Genomic DNA, 27,795 nt, shown 5'->3' with positions numbered 1-27,795 from the left:
GCTTATTTTGGGTTTTTGCTTTGTTAATGGGTTGGGCCTCCAATATTTCGGCCACCCTTGATTAATTAGCCTTATTTTGTTTAGATTTAGTCAGTCTTTAGTAGATTTGGATTAGATATCCAAATCCTTAAGTTGTTATGATTTTATTAGTCTTATCCTTAGTTGGTTTAGATTTGCTAAATCCTACTCCTTAGCTAACTCTAAATCCTTTAAGGATCTGGACCTCTTAGATTAGTATAAATAGCTTGTTATTTTGTAATTATTCAACAATTATTCAATGAATTAAAGACTACTTCTTCATGCCTAGGCGTGTTCATGTTTTTAGAGAGTGTGAGATTGCATTCTTCTAATTGCATCAAGAATCAAGGTAAACTTATCAAATCTTTGTGGCGTTTATCTTATTCTTTTACTCTATTATTGGTGTTCTTGCTTCTTTAAGCATTGGGTGCCATAGAGGGGAATTTATTCTAGATCTTTGATCTCTTCCAAAACTTGTCATTGAGTTCATGAAACTTATTTTCATTGGGTTCCGCGTCAACTCAAGCCTTTTACCACTCTTTCCACTTGAATAATTGCACTTCAGAATCCCAAAGTTGCTACAAAAGTTAAGAGAAAGTTAGGAAAGCAAAGAATATAATCAAATGATGCACAAATTCTAACAAGAAATCACAACGTTTTGAATGGCAATACAAGAACAAGAAGGTGTATTGCTTGAAGTTAACAAACTAAAGTGAAGGAACAAGCAAATAACACTTTAGCAATGAAAAGAGGCAAAACAGGGGCGTGCTGGAACGGCACGGGCAAGTTTTGGACTTCCAGAGGAGTGCACGGGCATGCTATGGTTTGGCACGCGCGTGCTTAGACTTCCAGAGAAGTGCACAGGCTGATTAGAGAGGGAGCACGGTCGTGCTTCTCCAGCCTGCAGTTTCGCCTGGACTTCCAGAAGCGTGCACGGGCGTGCTATGGTTTGGCACGGGCGTGCTTAGACTTCCAGAGAGTTGCACGGGCTGATTAGAGAGGGAGCACGGGCGTGCTTCTCCAGCTTGCAGTTTCGCCTGGACTTCCAGAAGCGTGCACGGGCGTGCTATGGTTTGGCACGGGCGTGCTTAGACTTCCAGAGAGCTGCACGGGCTGATTAGAGAGGGAGCACGGGCGTGCTTCTCTAGCCTGCAGTTTCGCCTGGACTTCCAGAAGCGGGCACGGGCGTGCTTACGGGCGTGCTTCTCTCTGGATGTGTGAAATCCAATTTCCTAATTACTACAGCTCTAATTGTTCCACACAAACAAATAATATACTAGAATCAACAAATAGACAATTCTAGACAAGATGAACGAAGTTAATTCACTACAAAGCAAAATTAACTATGGACCTAATCAATCTAATTATCAAAGCAAGTATTCAAGAAAATTTTCCCAAGAACAGCATGTAACTATAGCATTGCTAGGATATCAATTCACTTCAGTGCACAATTTCAGGTTGTCACAAATCAATTCTCAAGTGCTTCATACAAGCATATAGTTTACTAGCATATAACTCTCAGGTCATACGAATAATAATTCTCTCCTTTTTTTTTTTTTTTTTTTTTTTTTTTTTTGTCAATGCGAATTTGCAGCAAAATATAAACAAAAAGTCCTTCTTCTTTTCTTTTCCTTTTTTTTTTTTTTAAAGTCCCTAACCTAGGATAGATTGAAATCCACAACCACAGTGCTCTGATACCAGATAATACGATCCTAGCTAATTAACAAGTACTCTTGCAAATCAACAAGGTAATCTAGCGGAAAGCATGCAATCACGGAAGTACCCGTCAATCCCTTTAACCCCCAAGTACTCTTGAAGAGAGAAAAACAAGGAATTTAGAACAAGAATCAGAAACTTACCTTCAAGTACTCTTGAAAACAACTCTGAAATTCTTGGCGCAATTAATCTTGTAGAACTCACAAGCCTAATTACTAAGGTAGATATGGTGCTGTTCATGCAAGGATGAAGAACACGGTTTGTTCTTGAAGAACAAAGAAAAACACGTTGGTTTTAATTCAAATTAATGATGGCTGCCGTGCAGCTCTTACAATGCAATATAAATAACCTAAGCTAACCCTACTTTAGCTATTAACTTAAGTTAGCCCAGGCCTAAACCTAATGTGGCCCAATTGGGCTTAATTAAATACAAGTCCAAACTAATTAATTAAAACAAGCCTGACTTAAACATTAGCTAATCTAGGGTTGGCCCAACTCTGGAAAATAAGCCCAACCAACCTTACACTAATTAATTAAGTCCACTAAAGAATTAAACAAAAACAAGACAAATGGGCCAGAGGCCTTACACAACCCATACTTAAGCTCATAATAAAATAACAACTCCTGAATTTGCCTAAGTATAGAATCATGTAAACTTCATCAACAGGCAGCCTCTTTGCACGCCTCAAGCACCATTACAAGCTTTGGCGTTTCTTCAAGTTCAACCTCACATCTTGCATAATTATGATCTTGAAGCTCCAATGTGATTTGCTCTTGAGTAAATGCAGTCAAGGCTGCTCGTAGCTTGGTTGCACGAGCTCTTGTGATTGGTCCCACGGGTAGAGCTAGAGGATCCTTCACCTTGCTCCCTCGATCCGTATCAGGAACTAGCACGGGTGTGCTTGAGGTGAAGCACGGGCGTTGATACGGATCAAGGAAGCAAGGTGAAGGATCCTCTAGCTCTACCCGTGGGGCCAATCACAAGAGCTCGTGCAACCAAGCTACGAACAGCCTTGAATGCATTTGCTCAAGAACAAATCACACTGGAGCTTCAAGATCATAATTATGCAAGATGTGAGATTGAACTTGAAGAAGCACCAAAGCTTGTTATGATGCTTGAGGCGTGCAATGAGGCTGCCATTTGATGCATTTTACATGATTCTATACTTAGGCAAATTTAGGAGGTTGTTATCTTATTATGAGCTTAAGTATGGGTTGTGTAGGGCCTTCGGCCCATTTGCCCTATTTTGTTTAAATTCTTTTTGTGGACTTAATTAATTAAGTGTAAGGTTGGTTGGGCTTATTTTCTAGAGTAGGGCCAGCCTAAGTTAGTTAATGTTTAAGTCAGGATTGTTTTAAGTAGTTAGCTTGGACTTGTATTTAATTAAGCCCATTTGGGCCACATTAGGGTTAAGCTTGGGCTAACTTAAGTTAATAGCTAAATTAGGGTTAGCTTAGGTTATTTATATTGTTGTAAGAGCTGCACAGCAGCCACGATTGAATTGAAATCAAAAAAACAAAACGTTTTCTTCTTGTTCTTTCAAGAATAGATTGTGTTCTTCATAGAACCAAAATATCCTTAGTAGTTAAGCTTGTGAGTTCTACAAGATTAATTGCACCAAGAATTTCAGAATTGTTTTCAAGAGTACTTGAAGGTAAGTTTCTGTTTCTTGTTCTAAATTCCTTGCTTTCTCTCTTCAAGAGTACTTGGGGGTTATAGGGATTGTCGGGTACTTCCGTGATTGCATGCTTTCTGCTAGATCTTCCTTGTTGATTTGCAAGAGTACTTGTTAATTGGCTAGGGTCGTATTAGGCGTGCTGAGTTAGATCCTTTTTCAATGCAACCCAATTTAGGTAGGATTCTTAGATTTGACAAGGATTGTAGTAGATTTGCTTAATCTCAAAAGATATGGTCAACTACAACCCAATTTAAGTAGGATTCTTAGATTTGACAAGGATTGTAGTAGATTTGCTTAATCTCAAAAGATATGGTCAACTAATTCTTGTTATCTTATCCACAAGTAGTTAAGATTAGGTTTTACCACAAGATTATAGTGGATAAACTAAATCCCATAAAATATGGTCAAATCCCTTAGGATTAGGAACAATCCCTCAATTTAAGGTCAAATCCCTAAGGATTAGGAACAATCCCACAAAATATGGTCAAATCCCACAAAATAAGGTAAAATCTCTTTGAATTAGGATCAAATCCCTTGGATTCAGGAACAAAATCAAGATCCACACAAGCAAATTTCAATGGTGGACAAAATTTTTTTATACTCTTTTTTTTTTTTTTTTTTTTAGTCAACAAGATCTAAGATCTAAACTTTCAGAATTGAAATAAGAATGAAATTGATCAATATAATTGAAACAAAAACGAATTGAAACTAAGCAAAAGAAAACAAACACAAAAGAAACAAGATGAAGAAGAAAACAAACACAAAAACAAGAAGAACAAGAAAACAAATAAACACAAACCCTAAAGCTAAGATAAATAAGAATTTACCTTAATCTTTGGCTCTGATACCAAATTGACGCGGAACCCAATGGAAATAAATTCCATGAACTCTATGACAAGTTTTGGAAGAGATCCAAGATCAAACTAAACCCTCCCCTATGGCACCCCTCGTTTATAATGAAACGGACACCAATGATAGAGTAGAAGAATAAGATAAACGCCACAAAAGAATTGATAAGTTTACCTTGATTCTTGATGCAATTAGAAGAATGCAATCTCACACCCTCTAAAGCAAGAACACGCCTAAGCATGAAGAAGAAGATCTCTCTTTTTAATTGATTGAATAATGTATTTTTAATTACAAAATAACAAGCTATTTATACTAATCTAAGAGGTCCAGATCCTTAAAGGATTTAGAGTTAGCTAAGGATTAGGATTTAGCAAATCTAAATCAACTAAGGATATGACTAACAAAATCATAACAACTTAAGGATTTGGATATCTAATCCAAATCTACTAAAGATTGACCAAATCTAAACAAATCTAGGATAAGGAATAATTAATCCAAACCAACTAAGGATAAGGAATAATTAATCCAACCCAACTATGGATAAGGACTAGCTAATCCAAACCAACTAAGGATAAGGAATAATTAATCCAAACCAGCTGATAAGGAACCGGGATCGGGAATCAAAGGAATGAGATGTAAGTTCGCCTCTATGGCACCCCACGTTTATAATGAAACGGAAACACCAATAATCGAGATTAAAACGCTCTATGGCACCCCACGTTTATAATGAAACGGTAACACCAATAATCGAGCAAAGAACAAGATAAACGCCACAAATGAATTGATAAGTTTACCTTAATTCTTGATGCAATTAGAGGATAGCAAATTCTCACAATCACTCTAATTAAGAAGAACATGCAAGAGCATGATCAATTCTGCCTTTGATTCAAATTATGCCAAAAATCTCGTTTTACATCTTAAGGAGGCTATTTATATGCCTTAAACAAACATAACCCTAAAGAAGAGCATCTAACTAGGCTGCCCTAGGGCCAAAACACATGGGCTTAACTCTAAAACACAAAATAAAGTCATTTCCAGCCCAAAACAAACAACTTAATATTGGGCAGATTGCATGCATCATAAAAACCAACCCAAAACAACTTAAATAAACACTATGAGCCCATATTACATATTAATTAGACCAAAACATGCAACAAGGGATAAGGACACGTCCAAGCCCACATCCCTTACATATTAGCATGGCTAGGGTGTGCTACACCAACAGTACATGTCTCCAACATTGTAAGAAGCCTAGGTGTGCCTTCAAGTTCCACACAACACTTGTTAAATGCCACATCATGAAGTTCTTGTGTAATTTGGGCTTGAACATATAAGGATATGGCTGCCCCATATCTCTTTGCTTGACTTCTTGTAATTGGCCCACTAGGAAACACTAATGGATCTCCCATGTTGTTCTCCTTGCTCCCTTGAGCTCCATGGTTGAGTGATGGTTGATCCATATCATTAGCAACAAGGGATAAGAACATATCCAAGCCCACTAGGAAGCACCAATGGATCCATATCTACCATCTCTTCTAGTGTATCATAGCGATACATCTCCAAAGCATCAGCAATATCGCTATTTAGACCTCCAAGGAATCGTGACATGGTGATTTGGACATCTTCCTCAATCTTAGCGCTTGCCATGCAAATCTCCATCTCCTTGTAGTACTCTTCCACACTCCTCCCTCCTTGCACCATTCTTGCTAGTTTGTTGTGTAAATCCCTAAAGTAATGAGCAGGGACAAACTTTTGGTGCATTAATTCCTTCATGATCTCCCATGGTGGTACTGGTCGCATCCCCCTGCTTCTTCTTTTTAGTAGCAATTGTTCCCACCAAAACATAGCATATCCTTTGAACTCCACAGCTGCAAGATGGGATTTCTTCTCCTGGGAATAGTTATGGCATTCAAAGATTTGTTCTACCTTCCTTTCCCATTCAAGATACTCTTCAGCATTGTTGTTGCCTTTGAATTCTGGAATCCTCATCTTAATTGATCCCAAGTCCCCATCAAGTTTATTAGGATTGGTCTCTTCACTTTCTTTTCATCATCATGGTCTTGAAATCTAGTTTGTGGACGAGTTCTAGTTGTATTAGAGCTATGTGAAGCTTTTATCTCTTGCAATTCCTCCCTCATGTCTTGGACAAGATTATTGAAGGTTCTAAACTGTCCTTGAATTGCTTCCATGAAAAGTTTCAATTGAGGATCTTTAATTGGAATTCCATCATTACCATCTCCAGATTTACCTGTACTCATGGTTAGTATTCAAAAATAGAAAACACGAAAAAGATTTGAGTTAGTGATAAGGCACTCCCTCACGTGTTTACACTCCTCAATCACTCCTTGCAAATCCTCCAATTGTACTTCAGAATTTCAGGCCAACCAATCAATCTCAAAGCACGTTTAGAACACAAGGAAAATAAACCTTAACAAAAGAAACGTAAGCACAATTCTAGAATGAAAACTCAAACGAAATGAATGGTAGCACAAGAACAAAACAATGTACTACTTGATTATTAATTAGAGTGTTGGAACAAGCAAATACACCCTAACAATATAAATGAAGCAAAGATAGCACAAAAACAAGAAATAGAAACTAGAATTTGAAAGACAATTTCTGGATATATTGCATGAATTTAGTTCACTACAAAGCAAACCCAAATATGGACCTAATTAATTCTACCCAATCAAAGCAAGCAAACAAAGAAAACCCAAAAAAAAAAATTTTTTTTTTTTAAAGGTACTGTAGCAAGTTTGCTTCTGAGTTCCTGTAGCAAGTTACTGTAGCACACGTTTTTGACTTATATCCTCACTTAACCTACAAATGTGACCCAATTTAGGTAGGGTAAGGCCTTAACAAGGTATAAGTGGATGGTTTGTGTCTCCCAATTTCAATTTAGGTAGGTAATGAATTAATATTTAGGTTGTCCAACAATGACTTTTGTGTTTTCTCAAGATAAGATCCCAAATCAAGTCAAAATATGATATCCTTCAATTGAATGTAAGGTAGACTATCAATAAATTCCCAAATCAAGTCAAAATGCCTTTAGGTTGTCCAGCAATTGTGTCTTCCAATTTCAATCTAGGTAGATATTGACTTAGTATGTAGGTTGTCCAACAATTTTGTGTCTACCAATTCAACTTAAGTAGGTAATGACCTTAACAATTTCTGACTTATCTTTCTTTAATAATGACCCTTTTTTTTTTGTGTTGTAAGATCTAATTAATAAGATCTAAGGCTGCAATGTCTGGATCTTTTTTTCTTTTTTTTTTTTTATCAAGAAACAAGCAAACAACAAGAATAATCAAAGATAGATCTTGAATTAGTCAAAAGGGTAACTAGAAAATGATGCAAACAATAAGAAGATACAAAGAGAAAACTAGATTCAAGAAGATTTAAAGAGAAATTATCTAAATCCAACAAGATCTAAAGAGAAATTGTCTAGATCCAACAAGATCTAAAGAGATAATGTAACACGAAGATAAACAACAATGAATCCAACAAGGAAACGGAAAGTGGTAGACACAAAATTATCTAAACCAAATGACACGGATCGAGGATCGGGAATCAAAGGAATGAGATGTAAGTTCGCCTCTATGGCACCCCTCGTTTATAAGGAAACGGAAACACCAATAATCGAGATTAAAACGCTCTATGGCACCCCACGTTTATAATGAAACGGTAACACCAATAATCGAGCAAAGAACAAGATAAACGCCACAAATGAATTGATAAGTTTACCTTAATTCTTGATGCAATTAGAGGATAGCAAATTCTCACAATCACTCTAATTAAGAAGAACATGCAAGAGCATGAACAATTCTGCCTTTGATTCAAATTATGCCAAAATTCTCGTTTTACATCTTAAGGAGGCTATTTATATGCCTTAAACAAACATAACCCTAAAGAAGAGCATCTAACTAGGCTGCCCTAGGGCCAAAACACATGGGCTTAACTCTAAAACACAAAATAAAGTCATTTCCAGCCCAAAACAAATAACTTGATATTGGGCAGATTGCATGCATCATAAAATCAACCCAAAAAAACTTAAATAAACACTATGAGCCCATATCCCTTACATATTAATTAGACCAAAATAAGCATTCATGATAAGGAACCGGGATCGGAAATCAAAGGAATGAGATGTAAGTTCGCCTCTATGGCACCCCACGTTTATAATGAAACGGAAACACCAATAATCGAGATTAAAACGCTCTATGGCACCCCACGTTTATAATGAAACGGTAACACCAATAATCGAGCAAAGAACAAGATAAACGCCACAAATGAATTGATAAGTTTACCTTAATTCTTGATGCAATTAGAGGATAGCAAATTCTCACAATCACTCTAATTAAGAAGAACATGCAAGAGCATGAGCAATTCTGCCTTTGATTCAAATTATGCCCAAAAATCCCGTTTTACATCTTAAGGAGGCTATTTATATGCCTTAAACAAACATAACCCTAAAGAAGAGCATCTAACTAGGCTGCCCTAGGGCCAAAACACATGGGCTTAACTCTAAAACACAAAATAAAGTCATTTCCAGCCCAAAACAAACAACTTGATATTGGGCAGATTGCATGCATCATAAAACCAACCCAAAACAACTTAAACAAACACTATGAGCCCATATCCCTTACATATTAATTAGACCAAAACAAGCAACAAGGGATAAGAACATATCCAAGCCCACTAGGAAGCACTAATGGATCTCCCATGTTGTTCTCCTTGCTCCCTTGAGCTCCATGGTTGAGTGATGGTTGATCCATATCATTCCCCCCTTCCTCAAAAAGATTTGTCCTCAAATCTGCATCCATGTCAAAAGGAGACAAATCACTAACATTAAAGGTAGCGGAAACACCATACTCACCTGGCAAGTCTATCTTGTAGGCGTTGTCATTGATGTGTTCCAAGACTTGGAATGGACCATCTCCACGTGCATCTAGCTTAGACTTTCGTTGGTTGGGAAACCTTTCCTTCCGAAGGTGCACCCAAACCCAATCTCCAGGCGCAAACACCAGCTTCTTCCTTCCTTTGTTTGCCCTGTCAGCATATTGTTTGTTCCTCTTTTCAATATTTGCTCGAGCCTTCTCATGTAAAGACTTCACCAATTCAGCCTTTTTATCACCATCTAAACTAGAGAGCTCATGTAAAGGTAAAGGAACAAGATCCAAAACAGTTAGTGGGTTAAATCCATAAACAAGTTCAAATGGAGTAAAACCTGAAGTAGAATGTATGCTTCGATTATATGCAAATTCAATAAATGGCAAACAATCCTCCCAAGTTTTCAAATTTTTACCCACTATCGCACGAAGTAAAGTTCCTAAAGTCCTATTCACAACTTCAGTTTGTCCATCTGTTTGTGGATGACAGGTAGTAGAATAAAGTAATTTTGTACCTAGCTTACCCCACAAAACCTTCCAAAAATGTGAAAGGAACTTAGCATCCCTATCAGAAACGATAGTCCGTGGAACTCCATGTAATCGTACCACCTCTCTAAAGAACAATTCAGCAATATGAATGGCATCATCAGTTTTATGACAAGGAATGAAATGAGCCATTTTGCTGAACCTATCAACCACTACAAATATACTGTCTCTACCATGCCTAGTCCTAGGTAATCCAAGTACAAAATCCATAGAGATATCAACCCAAGGTGAACTAGGAACTGGTAAAGGCATATACAAGCCATGAGGCATAGACTTAGACTTGGCCTGTTTACAAGTAAGGCAAGAATCACAAACTTTCTCGACATCTTTACGCATATGAGGCCAATAAAAATGTTCATTCAACATGTCATAAGTCTTATGTACCCCAAAATGTCCCATCAATCCCCCACAATGAGACTCAAGTACAAGCAAATCACGCATAGAGCATTTAGGAACACAAAGTTTACTGCCCTTAAACAAATATCCTTCATGTCGATAAAATTTATCAAATGCTCCATGTTCACATGCCAAATACACATTGCCAAAATCTGAATCAGACACATACAAATCCTTAACATACTCAAATCCTAGCAACTTAGAACTAAGAGTAGTAAGTAAAGCATATCTCCGTGACAATGCATCAGCAACAACGTTATCCTTTCCATGCTTGTATTTAATAACGTAAGGGAATTGTTCAATGAACTCAACCCACTTACCATGTCGCTTGTTGAGCTTACCTTGACCCTTCAAGTGTTTTAGGGCTTCGTGATCAGTGTGAATGACAAACTCCTTAGGTAATAAGTAGTGTTGCCATACGTTCAAAGTCCTCACCAAGGCATATAGCTCCTTATCATAGGTCGAGTAATTGAGTTGTGCTCCATTCAACTTCTCACTGAAGTAGGCAATTGGCTTCTTCTCTTGCATCAGCACTCCTCCAATACCTACACCAGAAGCATCACACTCAATTTCAAAGGTGTTCGCAAAATTAGGTAAAGAAAGTATTGGAGCGGATGTCAACTTCCCTTTAAGCATGTCAAACGCTTTCTGTTGTTCCTCGCCCCACTTGAACCCAACTTCCTTTTTAATTACCTCCGTGAGTGGTGCAGCAATCGAAGAGAAATCTTGTACAAACCGACGGTAGAAACTTGCCAACCCATGGAAACTTCGTACATCCGAAGCTGATTTCGGCGTCGGCCATTCCTTGATAGCTTTCACTCACTTTTGGGCCAATAATCTGTTTGGTATCTTTTGTGGCCTCTTTCTTTTCAACCTCTCTTTTAATACTCTTTTGTTCTCTCGAACTGGATGTCTCACTCTCATTTTCCTTCAAAGCTGAAGTTTCTCTCTCTCTCAAGTATTTTCTTCTGATCGGTGTACACTTCTTGAGGTGATAATGGAACAAGAGTCACCTTCTTCCCCTTATGAACCAAAGAGTATCGGTTAAAGAACCCGTCATGTAGTGCCTTTCGATCATATTGCCATGGCCTTCCCAACAATAGATGGCCTGCCTGCATCGGTACTACATCACACAAAATCTCATCTTTGTACCATCCAATGGAGAATGGCACAAGCACTTGGCGTGTCACCTTCACCTCTCCACCATCATTCAACCATTGCAATCTATAAGGTTTAGGATGTTTAAGACATGCCAAATTCAACTTATTCACCATACTTACACTAGCAACATTAGTGCAACTACCCCCATCAATAATAAGTAAGCACACTTTTCCATGTATCAAGCATCTAGTGTGAAATATGTTCTCACGTTGTTCAAGGCTCTCCTCCTTAACATGCATATTCAAAACTCGCCTAACAACCAAAGGTTCTCCACGTTCAGCAAACAACAAGTTATGCTCATCCTCATCTGAATTATCATTATCAACATCATGCAAATGAGGCATATCATCACAATCACTACATTCGGATTCAGAACTAACATTTCCATCTTCCCTAACAATCATAACCCTTTTATTAGGACATTGAGATGCAATATGCCCTTTTCCTAAACACTTAAAGCATTTAATCTCTCTAGCAGGGTTTATAGAGTTAGAAGTACCTTTGTTTCCTTTGAATGTAGTTTGGGCAACCTCTTTACCTTTCGAAATTGATTCTGTCCTTTGGAAACTAGGACCTTTGAAGTCTTTCTTCTCACCTCCTGATATGGATCCATTGGTGCCTCCTAATGGATTCTAGTGGACTTTGCTTGGATGTGGTCTTATCCCTTATTGCTTGTTTTGGTCTAATTAATATGTAAGGGATATGGGCCCATAGTGTTTATTTAAGTTGTTTTGGGTTGATTTTATGATGCATGCAATCTGCCCAATATTAAGTTGTCTATTTTGGGCTAGAAATGATTCTATTTTGTGTGTACTAGTTAGGCCCATGTGTTTTGGCCTTAGGGCAGCCTAGTTAGATACTCTTCTTTAGGGTTATGTTTGTTTGGGGCTTATATATAGCCTCCTTAAGATGTAAAACGGGATTTTTAGCCAACCATTGAATTGAAATAAAAAAAAAACAAAACGTTTTCTTCTTGTTCTTTCAAGAATAGATTGTGTTCTTCATAGAACCAAAATATCCTTAGTAGTTAAGCTTGTGAGTTCTACAAGATTAATTGCACCAAGAATTTCAGAATTGTTTTCAAGAGTACTTGAAGGTAAGTTTCTGATTCTTGTTCTAAATTCCTTGCTTTCTCTCTTCAAGAGTACTTGGGGGTTAAAGGGATTGTCGGGTACTTCCGAGATTGCATGCTTTCCGCTAGATGTTCCTTGTTGATTTGCAAGAGTACTTGTTAATTGGCTAGGGTCGTATTATCTGGTATCAGAGCACTGTGGTTGTGGATTTCAATCTATCCTAGGGTTAGGGACTTAAAAAAAAAAAAAATCTTTAAATATTGTTCGATCTAGACATTATCTCTTTAGATCTTGTTGGGGGTCTAGACAATTTCTCATTAGATCTTCTTGGATCTAGAATTTTCTTGTTAAATCTTCTTGAATCTAGTTTTCTCTTTATATCTTCTTATTGTTTGCATCATTTTCTAGTTACCCTTTTGACTAATTCAAGATCTATCTTTGAACATTCTTGTTGTTTGCTTATTTCTTGATAAAAAAAAAATCTGGATTTGAATTGGTTGTTAAAGTCATTACCTACCTAAAATTGAATTGGGAGACACAAAAGTCATTGTTGGACTAAGTCATTACCTACCTAAATTGAATTGGGAGACACAAACCCTCCACTTATACCTTGTTAAGCCCTTACCCTACCTAAATTGGGTCACATTTGTGGGATAAGTGAGGATATAAATCAAAAACGTTGTGCTACAGGAACTCAGAAGCAAACTTGCTACAATACCTTAAAACGTCTGCTACAGTAACCTGCTACAGGAACTCAGAAGCAAACTTGCTACAGTACCTTTAAAAAAAAAAAATTTTTTTTTGGGTTTTCTTTGTTTGCTTGCTTTGATTGGGTAGAATTAATTAGGTCCATATTTGGTTTGCTTTGTAGCGAACTAAATTCATACACTGTATCCCTAAATCGTCTTTTAAATTCTAGTTTCAATTTCTTGTTTGTGTGCTATCTTTGCTTCATTTAACATTGCTAAAGTGTTATTTGCTTGTTCCTACACTTTAGTTTATTGATTTCTAGCAATACACCTTTCTTATTCTTGTATTGCCATTCAAACATTGTGATTTCTTGATAGAGTTTGTGCATTACTTAATTATATTCTTTGTTTTTCCTAACTTTCTCTTGACTTTTGTAGCAACTTTGGGATTCTGAAGTGCAATTATTCAAGTGGAAAGAGTGGTAAAAGGCTGGAGTGAAACCCACATATTGTAAAAAAGCCAAATAAAGAGAGAAACACGTGAGGGAGTGATAAACTAACCATTTCCTTTAGTTTTGTGTTTGTATTCTATTTCAGGATGTCTGATTCATCTAGAGATAAGAATGACAGCCCTCTTAAAATTGAAGATCCAAATCTACAAGCCTTTCTAGATGCTCTCTCTGGAGAGATGGGACGAATCACTAGGTTGATGGAGAGCTTTAATGACAGATTAGAGCTTCAAGAACAACAGACGGAAAGACATGACCACAATGCCACAAGGAGGGGTACAACAAGAGCTTGTCCTAGTACTACACCAATTAGATTTCAAACTCCTGAAGATGAGGAGGTTGATAATCCTGATCATTACTTTAGGGATTTGAACAATAAGTTAGGAAGGGTGCAAGGAAGGAAAAGTGTGGATTACCTCAATAGGTATTCAATCACAAAGGATGAGCGGAAGACCATTCTAACACCAGTTTGGTCAAAGGAAGTATATGTAGATCAATGTAAAAATGAAACCATGAGATTTGATGTTATAAAGAAAGAAAAGGAGATTCAAAATAAAATTAGTGAAAATAAACAGAGTGCAAAAAAAGAGAAAGAGGAAAAAGAAAAAGAAAAGAATGTGAGTTTGATAGCTAGGGCAAGTGAGGATACACATGCTTTGTACCACAATCAGCCTATACTTGTACCTTTGTGCAAGGGAGCTTATTTGGCCACTAATGATCTTAACCCATCCTTGCCAAGTGTGTTTGTTGATCTTTTGCAGGACTTTGAACATGCATTTCCAGAAGAGATTGCCCAATCTTCATTTGACAGTAAAGAGGTGGTTCTTGCACCATTGACACCTCAAGAAGTGAATAGTGATCAGAAAAAGTTGTTTGAGAGAGAGAAAGAGGAGTTCACTAATGACTTTCCTGAAGAGTTGCCTAGTGGATTGCCACCTTTGAGAGGGATAGATCATCAAATCGACTTCATTCTTGGCTCCAACATTCCAAATCGACCAGCCAATAGAAGCAATCCAATGGAGACAAAGGAGTTGCAAAGGCATATTCAGGTTGCAGCCACCAATGGAGTTCAATACGATCTAAAAAGAAGAAGAAGAGTAAAGAAAAGGGCATGGATTCTAAGGAAAAGTGGACTGATCCTCGCAAGCAAAAGGATACCTCAACTTTTAACTAAGATTCGAGGACGAATCTTTTTGAGGAAAGGGAGAATGATATGGATCCATTGGTGCCTCCTAATGGATTCTAGTGGACTTTGCTTGGATGTGGTCTTATCCCTTATTGCTTGTTTTGGTCTAATTAATATGTAAGGGATATGGGCCCATAGTGTTTATTTAAGTTGTTTTGGGTTGATTTTATGATGCATGCAATCTGCCCAATATTAAGTTGTCTATTTTGGGCTAGAAATGATTCTATTTTGTGTGTACTAGTTAGGCCCATGTGTTTTGGCCTTAGGGCAGCCTAGTTAGATACTCTTCTTTAGGGTTATGTTTGTTTGGGGCTTATATATAGCCTCCTTAAGATGTAAAACGGGATTTTTAGCCAACCATTGAATTGAAATAAAAAAAAAACAAAACGTTTTCTTCTTGTTCTTTCAAGAATAGATTGTGTTCTTCATAGAACCAAAATATCCTTAGTAGTTAAGCTTGTGAGTTCTACAAGATTAATATCACCAAGAATTTCAGAATTGTTTTCAAGAGTACTTGAAGGTAAGTTTCTGATTCTTGTTCTAAATTCCTTGCTTTCTCTCTTCAAGAGTACTTGGGGGTTAAAGGGATTGTCGGGTACTTCCGAGATTGCATGCTTTCCGCTAGATGTTCCTTGTTGATTTGCAAGAGTACTTGTTAATTGGCTAGGGTCGTATTACCTCCTTTGGACCATTTGGTTCCCAAAGTATTGTTGGAATACTTGTTGGTAGACTTTCCCTTTTTCTGCCTTTCTCGCTTCATGGCCATATCTACCATCTCTTCTAGTGTATCATAGCGATACATCTCCAAAGCATCAGCAATATCGCTATTTAGACCTCCAAGGAATCGTGACATGGTGATTTGGACATCTTCCTCAATCTTAGCTCTTGCCATGCAAATCTCCATCTCCTTGTAGTACTCTTCCACACTCCGCCCTCCTTGCACCATTCTTGCTAGTTTGTTGTGTAAATCCCTAAAGTAATGAGCAGGGACAAACTTTTGGTGCATTAATTCCTTCATGATCTCCCATGGTGGTACTGGTCGCATCCCCCTACTTCTTCTTTTTAGTAGCAATTGTTCCCACCAAAACATAGCATATCCTTTGAACTCCACAGCTGCAAGATGGGATTTCTTCTCCTGGGAATAGTTATGGCATTCAAAGATTTGTTCTACCTTCCTTTCCCATTCAAGATACTCTTCAGCATTGTTGTTGCCTTTGAATTCTGGAATCCTCATCTTAATTGATCCCAAGTCCCCATCAAGTTTATTAGGATTGGTCTCTTCACTTTCTTCATCATCATGGTCTTGAAATCTAGTTTGTGGACGAGTTCTAGTTGTATTAGAGCTATGTGAAGCTTTTATCTCTTGTAATTCCTCCCTCATGTCTTGGACAAGATTATTGAAGGTTCTAAACTGTCCTTGAATTGCTTCCATGAAAAGTTTCAATTGAGGATCTTTAATTGGAATTCCATCATTACCATCTCCAGATTTGCCTGTACTCATGGTTAGTATTCAAAAATAGAAAACACGAAAAAAATTTGAGTTAGTGATAAGGCACTCCCTCACGTGTTTACACTCCTCAACCACTCCTTGCAAATCCTCCAATTGTACTTCAGAATTTCAGGCCAACCAATCAATCTCAAAGCACGTTTAGAACACAAGGAAAATAAACCTTAACAAAAGAAACGTAAGCACAATTCTAGAATGAAAACTCAAACGAAATGAATGGTAGCACAAGAACAAAACAATGTACTACTTGATTATTAATTAGAGTGTTGGAACAAGCAAATACACCCTAACAATATAAATGAAGCAAAGATAGCACAAAAACAAGAAATAGAAACTAGAATTTAAAAGACAATTTCTGGATATATTGCATGAATTTAGTTCACTACAAAGCAAACCAAATATGGACCTAATTAATTCTACCCAATCAAAGCAAGCAAACAAAGAAAACCCAAAAAAAAAAAATTTTTTTTTAGGTACTGTAGCAAGTTTGCTTCTGAGTTCCTGTAGCAAGTTACTGTAGCAGACATTTTAAGGTACTGTAGCAAGTTTGCTTCTGAGTTCCTGTAGCAAGTTACTGTAGTACAGGTTTTTGACTTATATCCTCACTTAACCTACAAATGTGACCCAATTTAGGTAGGGTAAGGGCTTAACAAGGTATAAGTGGATGGTTTGTGTCTCCCAATTTCAATTTAGGTAGGTAATGAATTAATATTTAGGTTGCCCAACAATGATTTTTGTGTTTTCTCAAAATAAGATCCCAAATCAAGTCAAAATATGATATCCTTCAATTGAATGTAAGATGGGCTATCAATAAATTCCCAAATCAAGTCAAAATGCCTTTAGGTTGTCCAGCAATTGTGTCTTCCAATTTCAATCTAGGTAGATATTGACTTAGTATGTAGGTTGTCCAACAATTTTGTGTCTACCAATTCAACTTAAGTAGGTAATGACCTTAACAATTTCTGACTTATCTTTCTTTAATAATGACCCTTTTTTTTTTTGTGTTGTAAGATCTAATTAATAAGATCTAAGGCTGCAATGTCTGGATCTTTTTTTCTTTTTTTTTTTATCAAGAAACAAGCAAACAACAAGAATAATCAAAGATAGATCTTGAATTAGTCAAAAGGGTAACTAGAAAATGATGCAAACAATAAGAAGATACAAAGAGAAAACTAGATTCAAGAAGATTTAAAGAGAAATTATCTAAATCCAACAAGATCTAAAGAGAAATTGTCTAGATCCAACAAGATCTAAAGAGATAATGTAACACGAAGATAAACAACAATGAATCCAACAACAAGAAAACTCAAATTCCTAACTGACGCGGAACCCAATGAAAATAAATTTCATGAACTCAATGACAAGTTTTGGAATAGATCAAAGATCTAGAATAAATTCCCCTCTATGGCACCCAAAGCTTAAAGAAGCAAGAACACCAATAATAGAGTAAAAGAATAAGATAAACGCCACAAAGAATTGATAAGTTTACCTTGATTCTTGATGCAATTAGAAGAATGCAATCTCACACTCTCTAAAAACATGAACACGCCTAAGCATAAAGAAATAGTCTTTAATTCATTAATTGTTGATTCTTGAAAATTACAAAATAACAAGCTATTTATACTAATCTAAGAGGTCCAGATCCTTAGAGGATTTAGAGTTAGCTAAGGAGTAGGATTTAGCAAATCTAAACCAACTAAGGAGTTGACTAAAAAATCATAATAACTTAAGGATTTGGATATCTATTCCAAATCTACTAAAGATTGACTAAATCTAAACAAAATAAGGCTAATTAATCAAGGGTGGCCGAAATATTGGAGGCCCAACCCATTACAAAGCAAAAAAAAACACAAAATAAGCTAACTAGCTTCCTTCGCGAGCGCGAGCCTCACATACGCGAGCGCGACCACACCTCGCGAGCGCGATTCTACTGTGCGCGAGCGCGAGAAGCGCAAAGGAGAGGCAGAGAGTTAGGCAGCGCAAGTCGCGAGCGCGATTCCAACATGCGCGAGCGCGAGGGACACTTCGCGAGCGCGAACCTTCACTGCGCGAGCGCGAGAAGCGCAAAGGAGAGGCAGTGAGTTAGGCAGCGCAAATCGCGAGCGCGATTCCAACATGTGCGAGCGCGAGCGACACTCGCGAGCGCGAACCTTCACTGCGCGAGCGCGAGAAGCGCAAAGGAGATGCAGTGAGCTTGCACGGCCTGGGGTGTGCCACCTTGCATGGGCGTGCTATCCAAACATGGTTCCCACTCAACTTGTGCTTCTATTAATGTGAGAAACTTAGGTGTTCCTTCAAGTTCTTCATAGCACTTGTTGAAAGCAAGGTCATGGAGCTCTTGTGTGATTTGTTCTTGAATATATAAGGACATGGTTGCTCCATACTTCTTTGCACGGCTCCTTGTAATTGGTCCATTAGGAAGTGCTAATGGATTGCCATTGTTGTGGTCCTTGTTTCCTTGAGCTCCATAGGTGGTTGGTGGTAGTGGATCCGTATCATCCCCCCCTTCTTTAAAAAGATTTGTCCTCAAATCTGCATCCATGTCAAAGGGAGACAAATCACTAATATTGAAAGTTGCAGAAACACTATACTCACCTGGTAAGTCTATTTTGTAGGCATTGTCATTGATGCGCTCTAAGACTTGGAATGGACCATCTCCACGTGCATCGAGCTTACTCTTCCTTTGGTTGGGAAATCTTTCCTTGCGAAAGTGTACCCAAACCCAATCTCCTGGCATAAACACCAACTTCTTTCTGCCCTTGTTTGCTCTTTCAGCATATTGCTTGTTTCTCTTTTCAATGTTGGCTCTAGCCTTCTCATGTAAAGACTTCACCAATTCTGCCTTTTTCTCACCATCTAGATTAGAAAGTTCATTCAAAGGTAAAGGAACAAGATCTAATACAGTTAGTGGATTAAAGCCATAAACAAGTTCAAATGGGCTAAAACCTGAGGTAGAATGTATGCTACGATTATATGCAAACTCAATGAATGGCAAACAATCTTCCCAAGTTTTCAAGTTCTTACCCACAATAGCACGAAGCAATGTTCCTAAAGTTCTATTCACAACTTCAGTTTGTCCATCTGTTTGTGGATGACAAGTTGTAGAATAAAGTAATTTAGTTCCAAGTTTACCCCACAAAACCCTCCAAAAGTGTGAAAGAAACTTTGCATCCCTATCAGAAACTATTGTTCTTGGTACCCCATGCAATCTTACCACTTCTTTAAAGAATAATTCAGCAACATTATTGGCATCATCAGTTTTATGACAAGGAATAAAATGAGCCATCTTGCTAAATCTATCAACAACAACAAATATGCTATCTTTACCACGTTTAGTCCTAGGTAATCCAAGTACAAAGTCCATAGATATATCAATCCAAGGAGAACTAGGAACAGGTAAAGGCATGTATAATCCATGAGGCATAGACTTAGATTTGGCCTGTTTACAAGTAATACAAGAGTTACAAACCCTCTCTACATCTTTAATCATATGAGGCCAATAGAAGTGTTCATTCAACATATCATAAGTCTTATGTACCCCAAAGTGTCCCATCAATCCCCCACTATGAGATTCAATCACAAGCAATTCACGCATAGAACATTTAGGCACACAAAGTTTGTTGTTCTTAAACAAATATCCATCATGTCTATAGAACTTATCAAATGCTCCATGCTCACATGCTACATATATGTTGCCAAAATCAGAATCATTCACATACAAGTCTTTAACATACTCAAATCCAAGCAATTTAGAGCTAAGAGCAGTAATTAGAGTATATCTTCTTGATAATGCATCAGCAACAACATTGTCTTTTCCATGCTTGTATTTAATCACATATGGAAATTGTTCAATAAATTCAACCCACTTACCATGTCTTTTATTGAGCTTACCTTGACCCTTCAAGTGTTTTAGGGCCTCATGGTCAGTATGGATGACAAATTCTTTAGGTAATAAGTAGTGTTGCCAAACATGTAAAGTTCTTACCAAGGCATAAAGCTCTTTGTCATAGGTTGAATAGTTGAGTTGTGCTCCATTCAACTTCTCACTAAAGTAGGCAATTGGCTTCTTTTCTTGCATTAGGACAGCCCCAATTCCCACTCCAGAAGCATCACACTCAATCTCAAAAGTATTCTCAAAATTAGGCAAAGAAAGTATAGGTGCAGAAGTTAACTTCCCTTTTAGTGTTTCGAATGCCCTTTGTTGTTCTTCTCCCCACTTAAATCCAACTTCCTTTTTGATAATTTCTGTTAGTGGTGCTGCAATTGAAGAGAAATCTTTAACAAATCTTCTATAGAAGCTTGCCAACCCATGAAAACTCCTAACTTCAGAAACCGATTTGGGAGTTGGCCATTCTTTGATAGCTTTCACTTTCTCCTCATCTACTTCAATACCCTGTGCACTCACAATAAAACTAAGAAATACAAGTCTATCTATACAAAATGTGCATTTGTTAAGTTTAGCATACAACTTTTCTGTCCTCAAAGTTTGTAACACTATCCTAACATGCTCAATATGATCATTAAGAGACTTGCTATAGATGAGTATATCATCAAAGTATACAACCACAAACTTTCCTAAGAAGGCACGCAATACATGGTTCATAAGCCTCATAAAAGTACTAGGTGCATTAGATAGTCCAAAAGGCATAACTAACCATTCATACAAACCATACTTAGTTTTAAAAGCAGTTTTCCATTCATCACCTGGTTGCATTCTAATTTGATGGTAACCACTCATTAAATCAATTTTAGTAAAGTAAGTTGCCCCATGCAATTCATCTAACATATCATCAAGTCTAGGGATAGGGTGTCTATACTTTACTGTGATTTTGTTGACTGCTCTACAATCAACACACATGCGCCATGTTCCATCCTTTTTAGGTACTAGAAGCATGGGAACGGCACACGGGCTCATACTTTCTCTCACCAAACCTTTCTCCATAAGTTCATCCACTTGCCTTTGCAACTCCTTTGTTTCCATTGGATTGCTTCTATAGGCAAGCCTATTTGGAATGGTGGATCCAGGAATGAAGTCAATTTGATGTTCTATTCCTCTTAAAGGTGGTAAACCACTTGGTAATTCACTAGGAAAGACATCATCAAATTCCTGCAACATAGAAACAAACATAGAAGGCAAATTGTCAAGGTTAGTGTTAGATTCAGTAAACAAAACTTCCTTGTACCTAAGAAGCAATATGGGCTTCTCTAAGGCAATGGCACACTTAACCTCTCTAGTTCTTGCATAAAAAGTCTGTTTCTTTTTCTCCTCTCTTTGTTTTTCACTCACAATTGGGCCATTGATTTGTTTTGTTATTTTTGTGGCCTCTTTTCCCTCATCCTTACTCTTTTCTCTCTTTTGTTCTCTCAATCTCAGATTCTCACTCTCATGTTTTCTCAAGGCTGAAACCTCTCTCTCTCTCTCAAGTATCTTTCTTTGGTCTTCATAAACCTCTTGAGGTGATAAAGGTACAAGAACCACCTTTTTCCCCTTATGAATCAAAGAATATCGATTGTAGAATCCATCATGAAGTGCTTTTCTATCATATTGCCATGGTCTTCCCAACAATAGATGTCCAGCTTGCATAGGTACTATATCACACAAAATTTCATCCTTATACCATCCAATAGAAAATGGCACAAGTACCTGTTTAGTCACTTTCACTTCCCCACAATCATTCAACCATTGCAACCTATAAGGCTTAGGATGCTTGAGACAAGTTAAGTTCAGTTTGTTTACCATGTTTACACTAGCAACATTAGTGCAACTACCCCCATCAATAATAAGAGTACACACTTTCCCACTAATCAAACATCTAGTGTGAAATATATTCTCACGTTGCTCAAGGCTTTCCTCTTTAACTTGCATGTTCAAAGCACGTCTAGCAACCAAAGCTTCTCCATGTTCAGGAAGTATTAAGTTTTCTGAATCATCATCATCATTATCATCAAGTAATTTAGGCATGTCATCATAATCACTACATTCAGATTCAGAACTAACATTCCCATCATCTTTAATAATCATAACCCTTTTATTAGGACATTGAGATGCATAATGCCCTTTCCCCAAACATTTAAAGCATTTAATTTCTCTAGAAGGGGTTGTAGAGTTAGAAGTACCTTTGTTGCTTTTAATTTGAGTTTGGACAGCTTCTTTACCTTTTGAAGTTGAATCTGTCCTTTGAGAATTTGAACCTCTAAATTCCTTCTTCTCACCTTCTTTAGACCATTTAGATCCCCATGTGTTGTTGGAATACTTATGGGTGTTGGATCTTCCCTTTTTCTGTCTTTCAAGTTTCATGGCCATATCTATCATATCCTCCAAGGTATCATACCTATACATCTCTAAAGCATCAGCAATGTCTTTATTTAGGCCTCCAAGGAATCGTGACATGGTGATTTGCTCTTCTTCCTCAATCTTGGCTCTAGCCATGCAAATCTCCATTTCCTTGTAGTATTCTTCAACACTCCTTCCTCCTTGCACCATTCTAGCTAATTTATTGTGTAAATCCCTAAAGTAATGAGTAGGGACAAATTTTTGGTGCATTAGTTCTTTCATGAGCTCCCATGGTGGTACGGGTCGTAATCCCTTCCTTCTTCTTTTCAATAGCAATTGTTCCCACCAAAACATAGCATATCCTTTGAATTCAACAGCAGCAAGATGAGATTTCTTTTCTTGAGAATAGTTATGGCATTCAAATATTTGTTCTACCTTCCTTTCCCATTCAAGGTACTCTTCAGCATTGTTGTTGCCTTTGAATTTTGGAATCCTCATCTTAATTGATCCCAAGTCCCCATCAAGTTTATTAAAATTAGTACCTTCAGTATCTTCATCATCTTGGGGTTGAAATCTAGCTTGTTGTCGAGCTCTTGTTGCATTGGAGCTTTGTGAAGCCTTCATCTCTTGTAACTCCTCCTTCATGTCTTGGATAAGATTATTGAAGGTTCTGAACTGTCCTTGAATTGCTTCCATGAAAACCTTCATTTGAGGATCATCAAGGGGACTTCCATCTCCAGATTTGCCTAAACTCATGGTTAGTATTCAAAAGAAAACACAAAAGATTTTGGATTATTGGTAAATCACTCCCTCACGTGTTTACACTCTTGAATCTCTCCTTGCAATTCTTCCAATTAAACTTCAGAATCTTAGTTCAACCAATTCAACTCAAAGCACGTTTAGAATCAAGGAATAAAACTTAACAATGAAAAGCAAGCACAAGTTCTAGAAAGAAGACTCAAAACGATATGGACAGTAGCACAAGAACATAAACAATGCACTACTTTAATGATCAATTAGAGTGTAGTGAACAAGCAAACACACCCTAATAATGTAATAGAAGCAACAGAAAGCTCACACAAAAAAACAAAGAAACTAGAATTTGAAAGACAATATTAGGATATAATGTATCAATTTAGCTTACTACAAAGCAAACCAAATATGGACCTAATTAATTCTACCCAAAACAAAGCAAGTAATCAAAGAAAAACAAAAGAAAACAGTTTGTTTAATAGGTTCAGAACCGTGCACGGGCGTGCTAGATGGAGCACGGGCGTGCGTGTAAGATCTTAGTCCAACAAGTGGAAGTCAGAAAAGTGCACGGTTGTGCTTGAGGTGAAGCACGGGCGTGCTGCCTTGTGTCCCTTTTATTGTAACCCAATTCAAGTAGGATTCTTAGATTTGACAAGGATTGTAGTAGATTTTGCTCAATCTCAAAAGATATGGTCAACTAATTTTGTTATCTTATCCACAAGTAGTTAAGATTGGATTTTATCACAAGATTATAGTGGATAACTAAATCCCATAAAATATGGTCAAATCCCTTTAGGATTAGGAACAATCCCACTAAATATGGTCAAATCTCCTAAGGATTAGGAATAATCCCACAAAATATGGCAAAATCCCACAAAATAAGGTAAAATCCCTTTGAATTAGGATCAAATCCCTTGGATTCAGGAACAAATCAAGATCCACTCAAGCAATTTTAATGGTGGACGAAATTTTCTTTCTATACTTTTTTTTTTTTTTTTTTTTTTTAGTCAACAAGATCTAAGATCTAAACTTCCAGAATTGAAACAAGCACGAAATTACTAAATTTAATTGAAGCAAAAACGAATTGAAACTAAACAAAAGAAAACAATCACACAAAGAAACAAGATGAAGAAGAAAACAAACACAAGAATAATAAGAATAAGAAAACAAATAAACACAGATCCTAGAGCTAAGATAAATAAGAATTTACCTTAATCTTTGGCTCTGATACCAAACTGACGCGGAACCCAATGAAAATAAATTTCATGAACTCAATGACAAGTTTTGGAATAGATCAAAGATCTAGAATAAATTCCCCTCTATGGCACCCAAAGCTTAAAGAAGCAAGAACACCAATAATAGAGTAAAAGAATAAGATAAACGCCACAAAGAATTGATAAGTTTACCTTGATTCTTGATGCAATTAGAAGAATGCAATCTCACACTCTCTAAAAACATGAACACGCCTAAGCATGAAGAAATAGTCTTTAATTCATTAATTGTTGATTCTTGAAAATTACAAAATAACAAGCTATTTATACTAATCTAAGAGGTCCAGATCCTTAGAGGATTTAGAGTTAGCTAAGGAGTAGGATTTAGCAAATCTAAACCAACTAAGGAGTTGACTAAAAAATCATAATAACTTAAGGATTTGGATATCTATTCCAAATCTACTAAAGATTGACTAAATCTAAACAAAATAAGGCTAATTAATCAAGGGTGGCCGAAATATTGGAGGCCCAACCCATTACAAAGCAAAAAAAAACACAAAATAAGCTAACTAGCTTCCTTCGCGAGCGCGAGCCTCACATACGCGAGCGCGACCACACCTCGCGAGCGCGATTCTACTGTGCGCGAGCGCGAGAAGCGCAAAGGAGAGGCAGAGAGTTAGGCAGCGCAAGTCGCGAGCGCGATTCCAACATGCGCGAGCGCGAGCGACACTTCGCGAGCGCGAACCTTCACTGCGCGAGCACGAGAAGCGCAAAGGAGAGGCAGTGAGTTAGGCAGCGCAAATCGCGAGCGCGATTCCAACATGCGCGAGCGCGAGCAACACTCGCGAGCGCGAACCTTCACTGCGCGAGCGCGAGAAGCGCAAAGGAGATGCAGTGAGCTTGCACGGCCTGGGGTGTGCCACCTTGCATGGGCGTGCTATCCAAACATGGTTCCCACTCAACTTGTGCTTCTATTAATGTGAGAAACTTAGGTGTTCCTTCAAGTTCTTCATAGCACTTGTTGAAAGCAAGGTCATGGAGCTCTTGTGTGATTTGTTCTTGAATATATAAGGACATGGTTGCTCCATACTTCTTTGCACGGCTCCTTGTAATTGGTCCATTAGGAAGTGCTAATGGATTGCCATTGTTGTGGTCCTTGTTTCCTTGAGCTCCATAGGTGGTTGGTGGTAGTGGATCCGTATCACTAACTTTAAGGATTTGAACAATAAGTTAGGAAGGGTGCAAGAAAGGAAAAATGTGGATTACCTCAATAGGTATTCATTCACAAAGGATGAGTGGATGACCATTCCAAGATCATTTTCCTCAAAAGAAGTGGATGAAGACCAATATGGAAAGCAAAAGATGAGTTTTGAGGCTGTCAATAAAGAAAAGGAGTGCAAAAATAAAACGAGTGAAAATATATTAAGTGTAAATAAAAAGAAAGAGGGGGAAGAAAAGGAAAAACAAATTCAGCCTATATTTGTACCTTTGTGCAAAGAAGATTATTTTACCACTAATGATCTTAACCCATCCTTGCCAAGTGTGTTTGTTGATCTTTTGCAGGACTTTGAAAATGATATGGATCAACCATCACTCAACCATGGAGCTCAAGGGAGCAAGGAGAACAACATGGGAGATCCATTAGTGCTTCCTAGTGGGCTTGGATATGTTCTTATCCCTTGTTGCTTGTTTTGGTCTAATTAATATGTAAGGGATATGGGCTCATAGTGTTTGTTTAAGTTGTTTTGGGTTGGTTTTATGATGCATGCAATCTGCCCAATATCAAGTTGTTTGTTTTGGGCTGGAAATGACTTTATTTTGTGTTTTAGAGTTAAGCCCATGTGTTTTGGCCCTAGGGCAGCCTAGTTAGATGCTCTTCTTTAGGGTTATGTTTGTTTAAGGCATATAAATAGCCTCCTTAAGATGTAAAACGGGATTTTTGGGCATAATTTGAATCAAAGGCAGAATTGCTCATGCTCTTGCATGTTCTTCTTAATTAGAGTGATTGTGAGAATTTGCTATCCTCTAATTGCATCAAGAATTAAGGTAAACTTATCAATTCATTTGTGGCGTTTATCTTGTTCTTTGCTCGATTATTGGTGTTACCGTTTCATTATAAACGTGGGGTGCCATAAAGCGTTTTAATCTCGATTATTGGTGTTTCCGTTTCATTATAAACGTGGGGTGCCATAGAGGCGAACTTACATCTCATTCCTTTGATTTCCGATCCCGGTTCCTTATGAATCCAACAAGCAAACAACAAGAATAATCAAAGATAGATCTTGAATTAGTCAAAAGGGTAACTAGAAAATGATGCAAACAATAAGAAGATACAAAGAGAAAACTAGATTCAAGAAGATTTAAAGAGAAATTATCTAAATCCAACAAGATCTAAAGAGAAATTGTCTAGATCCAACAAGATCTAAAGAGATAATGTAACACGAAGATAAACAACATGTGTATTTGGCATGTGAACATGGAGCCTTTGATAAATTTTATCGACATGAAGGATATTTGTTTAAGGGCAGTAAACTTTGTGTTCCTAAATGCTCTATGCGTGATTTGCTTGTACTTGAGTCTCATTGTGGGGGATTGATGGGACATTTTGGGGTACATAAGACTTATGACATGTTGAATGAACATTTTTATTGGCCTCATATGCGTAAAGATGTCGAGAAAGTTTGTGATTCTTGCCTTACTTGTAAACAGGCCAAGTCTAAGTCTATGCCTCATGGCTTGTATATGCCTTTACCAGTTCCTAGTTCACCTTGGGTTGATATCTCTATGGATTTTGTACTTGGATTACCTAGGACTAGGCATGGTAGAGACAGTATATTTGTAGTGGTTGATAGGTTCAGCAAAATGGCTCATTTCATTCCTTGTCATAAAACTGATGATGCCATTCATATTGCTGAATTGTTCTTTAGAGAGGTGGTACGATTACATGGAGTTCCACGGACTATCGTTTCTGATAGGGATGCTAAGTTCCTTTCACATTTTTGGAAGGTTTTGTGGGGTAAGCTAGGTACAAAATTACTTTATTCTACTACCTGTCATCCACAAACAGATGGATAAACTGAAGTTGTGAATAGGACTTTAGGAACTTTACTTCGTGCGATAGTGGGTAAAAATTTGAAAACTTGGGAGGATTGTTTGCCACTTATTGAATTTGCATATAATCGAAGCATACATTCTACTTCAGGTTTTACTCCATTTGAACTTGTTTATGGATTTAACCCACTAACTGTTTTGGATCTTGTTCCTTTACCTTTACATGAGCTCTCTAGTTTAGATGGTGATAAAAAGGCTGAATTGGTGAAGTCTTTACATGAGAAGGCT

The 27,795-nt window shown here is 37.4% G+C and overlaps 1 protein-coding gene across 1 annotated transcript in view; it reads right to left on the bottom strand.

Moving 5' to 3' along the window:
* The window catches only part of LOC149494260 (uncharacterized), a 36,408-nt gene extending 13,634 nt beyond the window's left edge, over nt 1–22,774 (bottom strand). Inside the window, exons 1-6 of the mRNA XM_089725438.1 lie at nt 21,626–22,774; nt 21,173–21,484; nt 21,136–21,138; nt 19,524–21,091; nt 18,805–19,163; nt 18,655–18,750 (exon numbers count right to left, since the gene is read on the bottom strand). Coding sequence (XP_089581564.1) covers nt 18,655–18,750; nt 18,805–19,163; nt 19,524–21,091; nt 21,136–21,138; nt 21,173–21,484; nt 21,626–22,774 — 3,487 coding nt within the window. The remainder of the gene's footprint in view (nt 1–18,654; nt 18,751–18,804; nt 19,164–19,523; nt 21,092–21,135; nt 21,139–21,172; nt 21,485–21,625) is intronic.
* Between the last annotated feature and the right edge of the window lie 5,021 nt (nt 22,775–27,795).

This window comes from Jatropha curcas, chromosome 8 (assembly GCF_041381405.1).
Source record: "Jatropha curcas cultivar XTBG-Jc1 chromosome 8, XTBG_Jcur_1.0, whole genome shotgun sequence".
NCBI classification, from domain to species: Eukaryota; Viridiplantae; Streptophyta; class Magnoliopsida; order Malpighiales; family Euphorbiaceae; genus Jatropha; species Jatropha curcas.
This window is presented reverse-complemented; position numbering and strand designations above follow the sequence as displayed.